The sequence below is a fragment of the Brassica oleracea genome, chromosome C6 (genome assembly GCF_000695525.1).
Source record: "Brassica oleracea var. oleracea cultivar TO1000 chromosome C6, BOL, whole genome shotgun sequence".
Lineage (NCBI taxonomy): Eukaryota > Viridiplantae > Streptophyta > Magnoliopsida > Brassicales > Brassicaceae > Brassica > Brassica oleracea.
The window spans coordinates 24,566,868-24,576,047 of NC_027753.1; the positions used below are offsets into that span (position 1 = coordinate 24,566,868).

General features: G+C 38.5%; 3 protein-coding genes across 3 annotated transcripts; all 3 read right to left on the minus strand.

Moving 5' to 3' along the window:
• Positions 1–3,700: 3,700 nt before the first annotated feature.
• LOC106297809 lies at positions 3,701–4,798 on the minus strand. The gene has a single exon (XM_013733973.1). The coding sequence runs from the start codon at positions 4,796–4,798 to the stop codon at positions 3,701–3,703; it is 1,098 nt and encodes a 365-aa protein (XP_013589427.1).
• A 1,191-nt stretch (positions 4,799–5,989) lies between these two features.
• Positions 5,990–6,478, minus strand: LOC106297810. Its single transcript, XM_013733974.1, has one exon. The coding sequence runs from the start codon at positions 6,476–6,478 to the stop codon at positions 5,990–5,992; it is 489 nt and encodes a 162-aa protein (XP_013589428.1).
• Positions 6,479–6,481: 3 nt separating this feature from the next.
• LOC106297811 lies at positions 6,482–7,024 on the minus strand. Its single transcript, XM_013733975.1, has one exon. It carries the CDS (start codon positions 7,022–7,024, stop codon positions 6,482–6,484), a length of 543 nt encoding a protein of 180 aa, XP_013589429.1.
• Between the last annotated feature and the right edge of the window lie 2,156 nt (positions 7,025–9,180).

The following is a 9,180-nucleotide window of genomic DNA, read 5'->3' on the forward strand; positions in this document are numbered from 1 at the left end:
TCATATTTTTTATAAGTTTGTGTTGAAAAACTTAGTCAAATTTAGTAAAACTAAGGCAGAAAACATATTTTGAAAATATGAGTTTTATATATCTTGAAGTTACTTATCACTCTTAAAAAATCAAGTTATTCAAAAACTAGTGTAGAAGGCTTAAAAACTAGCGTAGCAGACGTCCACGGATGTCTTCTCGGATCAGTTAGAAACTTTAATTAACGTGAATGTTGGTAACCTCATAAATATCAAGTCGTCAATTTAGGTCATTTTTGCAATTAAAATTTTACAAAGACTCTGTTGTAATGACTAAGTTAACTCTACAAATTTTGTGTTCATGTCCAGGTTATAATCTTCTTGAGCCATTGCAACAAGATCAGCATGTGTCGAACCTTCACTCAAAAATAACATTCTCGCTCCTTTGAAATGATCAACCACAAAATTCCAACATCCATCTCTCAACAACCATTCTCCATACACTGCATGTAACTGACGCATCATCTGAAAAAGTCAAAATAAAACACATTAGCAAACATGGAACAAAGAAAACTATAGTTTATTAAAGATCGACGAGGACAACTTCAATCAAAGTCTTCCAGACGACTAAACTATAAATCGTCTGGTCAACGCAGAGGTTATTTTTGCAATTGACTTTGAAATCTGTTATCTGAGACGACTGGAAAATAAATCGTCTACTTTTGTTTGGTTAAAAAAAACTCCAAAAAAGCTAGACAACTTACATTTCAGTCGTCATAGGTTTGTTTTGCATTTGACTGGATTATTTCAGAAGTTTGACTTTCCTGGACGACTTACATTTCAGTCGTCTGGTGAAAAATTGAAATATCAATAATTTATTAAAACTCGACAACTTACAATTAAGTCGTCATAAAAAAAACTTCAATATTTAATTATATATAGACGACTTACAATTCAGTCGTCCGTCCGACGACTTACATGTAAGTCGTCTAGGATTTGAGAGGTTTGACCATAATCTCAGAATAAAATTTTGGACGACTTAATGTAAGTCGTCGGACGGACGAATGAATTGTAAGCCGTCTATAGATAATTAAATATTGATGTTTTATTTTTCAATTGCAAAACTAACCTATGACGACTCAATTGTAAGTCATCGAGTTTAAATAAAATATTGATATTTCAATTTTTCACCAGACTACTGAAATGTAAGTCGTCCAGGAAAGTCAAACTTCTGAAATAATCCCGTCAAATGCAAAACTAACCTATGATGACTGAAATGTAAGTCGTGTAGGTTCTTTGGAGATTTTTTTGTAACCAAACAAAAGCAGACGAGTTATATTTCAGTCGTCTCAGAAAACATATTTCAAAGTTAATTGAAAAATTAACTTCTGCATTGACCAGACGACTTCTAGGTAAGTCGTCTACAGCCAGATTTGGAAAAAAAACTCGATTTCATATCTTAAATTGGTGAGATAACTTCCTTAGCACACATAAGGCTTCTCCAAGCACACATAATCTCAAACGAAAGTGACCCACCCAGAATTATTAGCTTCTATGACTCTATGAACCATAAAAAATGTAGAATCAAAATCTTGGTTTTTTTTAGCTGAATGTGGAGAGAAAGTGAGAGAGATGTTGTGTTTAGTTAATTAGAATGGAGAAAGAAGAAGGGTAAATCGATTTTGGGAGCATTAAGAGCTTCAAATTGGTTGTTCATGGTGGTTGGGGTATCGATGACAATGATAATCTTGTAATTACTTGAAGATGATGAGGGTGCGAGAGTAAAAATGCCATTTTCGAAAAAATAAATAAAAAAATTTGATGTTATTTTCGTGAATTATATGAACTTGTGGGGTGACTAGGGCAAAACTAATTTCCAAAAAAAGAGAAGTTAGTTTTGTGTTTGACTTTGAGTTCTATCTCAATTTTGCAAAAAGCCCATTATAAAAACCGAATAAAAATCAAAAACATTTAATAAAATAAAAGGTAATAAAACACTTTTAAAATCAGTAACCGAAACAAACCACATCTAAAATTATATAAAACCAAAATAAAATCGCAACAATACCAAACCACCGGTTGAGGAGATTGGGTTGTCACAAAAATTATTTTACTCTTGCATATATATTGCAATTTGTTTCATTCTTTCACTGTGCAGTAACTATCAACGTGTTTGGGAATCATAGACGTTGGATTGAGACCACTTGCTAAAGACTCAAACGCCGGAGTTGCTTGTGGTCGAAGATTGTCTTCAGGTTTCAAGAAGAGGTCCATCTACGGCTTGAAGCAGGCGCCTCGCGCATGGAATGCACGGTTTGTCAACTTCATCACCAACCAAGGGTTCAAACGAAGCAAGAATGACACGAGCTTGTTTACATACGCAAAGAATGGAACGAGGGCTTATCTAATCTTGTATGTCGACAACATTGTCATCACGGCTTCAACGTCGGAGCTCCGCAACTCAGTTATTGCTGCTCTAAAGATGGAATTTCCAATCACAGATGAAGGCCAGATAAGCTCGTTCTTGGGCATCTCTGCACAGTTCAATGACAAAGGTTTGTTCTTGAACCAAAGTCGATATGCAGAGGAGATAATTGAGCGTGCTGGAATGAAAGAATGCAAGCCGTGTGCCACTCCTGTTGACTTGAAGGCTAAACTAAGTGATAAAGAAGGCAAAGCTGTTGACAATCCAACAGAGTATAGGAGCATGGCAGGAGCTCTTCAATATCTCACATTCACACGTCCTGACATCTCCTACGCAGTTCAGCAGATATGCCTCTTCATGCATGATCCGCGCGAACCTCATCTTGCAGCTCTGAAGCGAGTGAACGAAACAACTTGGTCTTCAGCTTTTGAAGCACCAGAAGATTTCAATGACGGCGTACTCGGACGCCGATTGGGCAGGCTGTCCATCAACAAGAAGATCAACGTCCGGCTTTTGTATCTATCTTGGTGACAACCTCATCTCCTGGTCTGCGAAGCGACAACCAACAGTGTCCCGATCAAGTGCTGAAGCAGAGTACAAAGGTGTGGCTAACGCGGTGGCAGAGGCATGTTGGCTTCGTAACCTTCTTCTCAAAATGGACTATCACATTCCTCAAGCCACAATCGTCTACTGCGACAACATTAGTGCAGTATACTTGTTCTTAAATCCGGTACAACATCAATGTACAAAGCTCATTGAGATAGATATCCATTTTGTCAGAGAGAAGGTGCAACTGGGTCAAGTACGTGTGCTACACGTTCCATCTGAGCTCCAATATGCCGACATTTTTACAAAAGGCCCTCCCACCTCTCTTTTCAATAACTTTCGCTCCAGTCTTGGCGTTACGTGAACACCACACTTCGACTGCGGGGGAGTATTAGATACCTTGAATATCCTATATATTCGGTATCAGTATGTTAGAGTAAATATAGGGAGATCCCTCAAATATTGTAACCAATCTGTGTATATATTGAGATGATCAATAGAACGTACATTCAAGGGAAATACTTTGTCTAACAAGGTGTGCATGGTGCTGCAACGCCTGTGTCTTTTAGGCAAGACTTGTCATGGATGTATTGAGATTGCATTACTCGCTCATATCTTATTATCATATTACTACTGTTAAGTGTGAAAGTGCGAGTAACTAAACTTTAGAATTTCCATTTCCATATAGTAAATGCGAACGCAAAAAAAGAAAGAAGAGAATACATAAAAATTGAAGCAGAGGTGGTTGGTGTCATGCAAGGTTTAGGGAGAATGAGATCCATTGCTACAATTAGCATCGAGGTAAGATTGAGGTGGAATAAAGTAAGGGGCAGTGAACTTGTTAAAGTTACTAGTCTTATACTTATCACCGAGAATGAATATTCCACGCTCGCTTTTGTCAATGAAGTAGATAGAGTTTTTGCATTTCTGGTGGGAGCTAGCCTTGAGACAGAAAGGTTCAGCATTGGAGAGGAAAATGCAGAGATCCCCAATGTTTTCAGTGAAACACCAAGTAGAAGAACTGTCTTGCCTGAACACCCATATTCGACGCTCTTCCATCCTCCCATCATTGAAGCCATTTCTCTCTGTGAACCGCTTAACCATAAACATTTCATCCGTGGTACGTGACTCCACCAACTCTACGCTCGTGACACACGAATCTAGTCTTTCCCATTCTGACTTCAACAACTCAGGAGTGAAAAAATCGCAAAATTCCTGCGCCTTTGGTTTCTCCAAGTTCTCTCCAAGGTCCCAGTATCCAATGTGTGTGCCTTCGGAAGCCGGCATGGCAAACTTTTTATCTCTGTTTGAGTACATGGCTCGGGAGGAGAAGAAGGAAGGGTCTTCGATTTTTATGTTGACCCACTCTTTGTTCTCTTGAGCAGGCCTAATTAGGCTGAGTTGAGGACCAGCGAACTTAATGGCTAGAATGCAATCTTCGTCGTGAGGAGAGGAGGACGACATGGCCACGTTGGTTACAAGTTTGGTTTGGCAATGAGGCAGCGTTACCAAATCAGGTAGTGAGATCTCACACCCATCTGAGTCCGACACTCCCGGGTTGAGATCATCTAAAAGATGCGGAATACCGCCGTATCTCAAAGTAAATGCCCAGCCGTGTGATGCTCCCATAGTTCCCGTTTCTGTCATCAAGTCCATGCGCACCGTCTTTTCCAAAACCTTGGTCCAACAACTAGGGCCAGTAAAATCTGTAATCATCAGTCTGCCGATTTCCGGATATCGAGGCCGTCCATAGTCATCTCGACTATATCCACAGTGTTCAATGCCGTAGATGTGACATAGAGGGGTTTCCGACAAGAAACGAGCACCAACTAAGTGTCTCTGTTGAGTAAAATCCGACATCAGAAAAAAACAAAAGAAGAAATACAAACAAAAGTATTAAATTAAAAAGAAAAAAGACAAGAGAGAATGGCTTCTTATTATAACTCCTAGCGCAGGTTGTTTCCTCAGGGAGAGTTTCGAGAGACGGCTGAGAAGCAGAGAACTCATAGTGTGTGTTTAGGTGATGGACAAACTCTAAATGAAACGTTGGTAAAAAAGATGAATAGCATTGCTCCCCAAGTCTTTCCATAACTGACATTCCATAAATCATATAGTATCTCTGTAGTAATAATGTCGTGTTGCTTTTTCTTTTATATATGAGTTTTAAATGACCCACGAATCCATTGGGTATCTAATTATTGTAACGACTATAAAAAAACAAAGTCTTCCCTCTGCTGCCTTGCTCACCAAGTCTTTCATAAGCATTCAATCTCTTCCAACATTCTAAGCAGAATTCCTTGTAGAAAATTAACGAGCAGAAAGCACATCCGACTCATCAAAATATCGACTATTCCTTTGTTTATAGAGAATTATAGAACAAATTTGTTCTTTATTAATTTTGATAAAAAATCATCATTCCTAAAATTTCATTCCTAGTCATTCTTTTCCTATATATTCCTATTGTTCCTATAATGATTACAGTTACACCCGTATCTTCTTTCTCAATTAGCAAACAGTTTGAGGAAAGTCTAACTAATGTGAAGGGATATGCTGGGAGAGAGAGAGAGAGGAGGATGGAGTCACATATAATAGAAACATCTCTTTCAACATAGTTTCTTGTACACTTACGATCGCCAACATGTTCATGTTGATTTACCTAGCATAGACACTGAAGCCATCAAAACATACAAACAAACAACAAAAGAACGCAGTATTTAAACTCAGTTTCTTCGAATCTAAGGAAGATAGAGATCTTGATTAAACATTTTCCAGTAAGGCGAGATTCAGGGATAAAGTAAAATCCATAAATTTAGTCAGAGTATAAAGTAAAAACCATTTCTGTCCTAGTCTCCAGGGATTATTATTTACAAAGACCGTACTTTTACTAAGAATCGATCTGAAACTTGGAAAAGTTGTTGTATCATTGTGATGCTCAAACTCCACATAACAGTTAAAAGTAAAGTCACACTATACAAAAAGGAAGTGCAGGTGCGAGTGATGAATTTAGAGTTTCCATTGTAATCCAAAAGCAATAAAACAGAAGAAATATAATTAAGAGGATTGAGGTGGAATGAAGTAAGGGGCAGGGGAAAAGCCATATCCACCAACCCGTTCATTATTGCCTATATTGACTTTTCCGTAGTCAAAGTCTCCCACGTAGTAGATGCAGTTTGGGGTTAGCCCATACAAGCTAGCCTCTACACAGAAAGGTTCTCCTTTGATTGAGAGAAAAATACAGAGTTCTTCAATGTCGTTAGAAGCTATTGCGTCTCCACCTGCCACCTCGAACACCATGAAACGCTTCCAACGCCGCACCCCATTATCAGGGCCATTCCAGAAGATATCTGTGTACCACTTGACCATAAAAGTTTGACCTGTGGGTGCCTCCACCAAGTGTTCGCTCCTGCTACACCTAGACATATCCTCCATCTCCGATGGGAGATACTCTTTATACTTTCTATAAACGAAGCTACGCGATCTGTGGTTTTCAAGATCCCAAGATCCCGTGTGTGTTCCTCCACGACCCAGCATGGAGAACATCTTTTATTTATTTGAATACATGACCCGTGACGAAAAGAAGCCTGGGTCTTCGATTCTGATGTTGACCCAGTGGTTATTCTTTTCAGCAGGCCTACATAGGCTGAGTTGAGGCCCAACGAACTTGACGGCTAGAATGCAGTCTTCGTCTTCAGGGGAAGATGACAAGGCCACGTTGGTTACCATTTGGGTTTGGCAATCAGGCAACGTTTTGGGACGAGGCAGTGAGATTCGCTTAGGAGATGAATCCGAAGCGAACGGGTTTAGATCATCTTGAAGCCACACTACGTTGTCTTTCAAAGTAGCTACCCACCCTTGGGATGCTCCTATCGTTCCCGTTGGCGTCATCAAATCCGTGGGCACTATCTTTTCCAAAACCTCGTCATCCTCAGAGTCCGAAGCCTTTACATTTCGCACCACGAGTCTGCCGACACTCTCATCCCTCGAACTATAACGACAATGATCAGCCCCTACGATGCGATAGGTAGGGGTTTCCGACAAGAACCGAGCGCCGGAGAGGTATCTTCTCTGCAAAGTAAAATCCGACATATCATCAGAAGAGAAACAAGTATTACGACAAGAGACAAGAGAGGGGTGGCTTACAACTTCTAACGCAGGTTGTTTATTCAGAGAGAGTCTCGAGACACGGCTGAGAAGTAGTGAACTCATCGAGTGTTTTTGGTAATGCAAAAACCTTTGGTAATAATGGCCCCACTAATAAAGATGACTCGCCTTGCTTTCCAAGTCTTTCCATAACCAAGTCCCTCTATTAATTCTTTCGCCTTCCAATTATGGTTCTCATTTCCCGGGTTAAATTTAGCTAATTATTATAACGATGAATAACACAATAATTATTAGTTTTATTTTCATTATTCTTCCTTTTCCTGCATTGCTCACCAAGTCTTTCCATAATAGATGGCAAAAAAAAAAAAAGTCTCTCCATAATAGACATAAATTATTAATTAATAAATTTTGATCAAAAATCTATATTATAATAGTTGAGTTTTTGCTCAATTCTCAGCGCGCCACGTCAGTATTTTGTGGACCCTACTTTTAAAAAATGTGAAAAAGTGTCAAGCCCATGGCTCAAACCCGAGTTATTGAAATATAAACACCAACATTTATACCAGTAAGCTAAATGATACTTTGTACATTGATGGCGGAACCTAATATATATTTATGAAGGATGGAAGCCCTTGCTTCTTCGGCTTCTTCTGAGAATCAGGCCAACAAATGTATTATGGGTCTTATTTTTAAATGGGATTCATCATGTTATATGAAAAAAGCTCAAGTTTGCAACAATTATATTTTTGCCATATTGTAAACTGTTGTCGTTTAACATGAGTTTAAGTTCTTTTCATCATTGTCTCAAACAAGTCTGAGTTACAGAGTTGCGCCGTGTGTATGTTCGTATTCTATTTTTTTACCGGTGAACTCTTCATGTCCACATCTTAAATCGTTTGATCATAAATGTTCTTGAGTTGTAGCCCTTCTGTAAACCCTATATATATGATTCTCATCTTTGATGAACTCAATCTGCATCTCCACAAAACTTATTGATTCATCTTAGCTTTAACCATCTTCTAGACAATATTTCTCTCTGTCTCTCCAGTTCCTCAAACCGGCGTCCCGGCGTCTGTTACTCAACCTTTGAGTCTCTCCGTCTTGGTCGTAGTCAGAGCATAGCCTCTGGCTTCCTCCGCTTCTAGGATTCCCTGAACTTCAAGAAAAACAAGGAGTTTGTGGGAATCATGATTCTCTTCCTTGATGAAAAGGTAAGTTAATCTTCAATCTATCACACTTATTTAACATAGTTGATTTAATTGATTTCCTGATTCTTTGTTGAATAATATTTTTTGCAGATTCCGTGATTCATAGGTTTACTCCCGTCGGACGTGCTAATCATTACATGTCATCTTTGAAAGCATGTTCCATTGTGAAAGTCGATCGTTTTGAGGTTGCTAGGTGCTCAAGCATGTACAAGATAACTGATCATCCATTCCTCATTTGTTTCATCTCACTAACCATTATTGATGAAGTCATCACAGATGCTCATGAGATCAATCTCCAGTCAAGATTAGACTGTTCGACAATCTCCAAGTGATTGCGAACACAAACCTAGAACTCCCAGGTATATTATCATATTGCATCTGAGTTTATATTATGTTTCGATATCATAGCTGATATTTAAACTCGCAGATGTGGTTGGACATATCTGTTCTGTCCAGGGCTCTGACCTCACCAAAGAAACAATTCGAGTCGTTATTTGTCTCCTCATTGATCTGTAAGAAACAATCAACACATAATCCTCTTTATATTAATGTCTATATTGTGCTAACATCAATAATCAAAAATATTTTCTACCCAAGATTTGTGGTCGTCTATTTATCTCCCTTACTTATCAATCTAATTTTACACAAATCTTTATTTTACGGCTTAAAAAAACCACAATAACCCAAACAATCAAAACACCAAAAACTAGAATCCCAAAAAAGACGAATCATTAATGATCACCTCTATTTTTGTCTAATCTTACAAATAAACTTCAAAACAAATACATATCAAACCAATCAACTCAACTAAAACTCAACGACACATACATTGAGCCAGCTAAACAAATACAAACTACACGACCATCTATTTAACAATTTACGAACTTACTTTTGCATATGCTTACGAAGAAGACGAAGACGACAACCAAGATG

Bases quoted from the DNA above. Each gene is read 5' to 3' on its own strand.
- LOC106297809 (XM_013733973.1), bottom strand. From the start codon at position 4,798: ATGTCGGATTTTACTCAACAGAGACACTTAGTTGGTGCTCGTTTCTTG.
- LOC106297810 (XM_013733974.1), bottom strand. From the start codon at position 6,478: ATGTTCTCCATGCTGGGTCGTGGAGGAACACACACGGGATCTTGGGAT.
- LOC106297811 (XM_013733975.1), bottom strand. From the start codon at position 7,024: ATGTCGGATTTTACTTTGCAGAGAAGATACCTCTCCGGCGCTCGGTTC.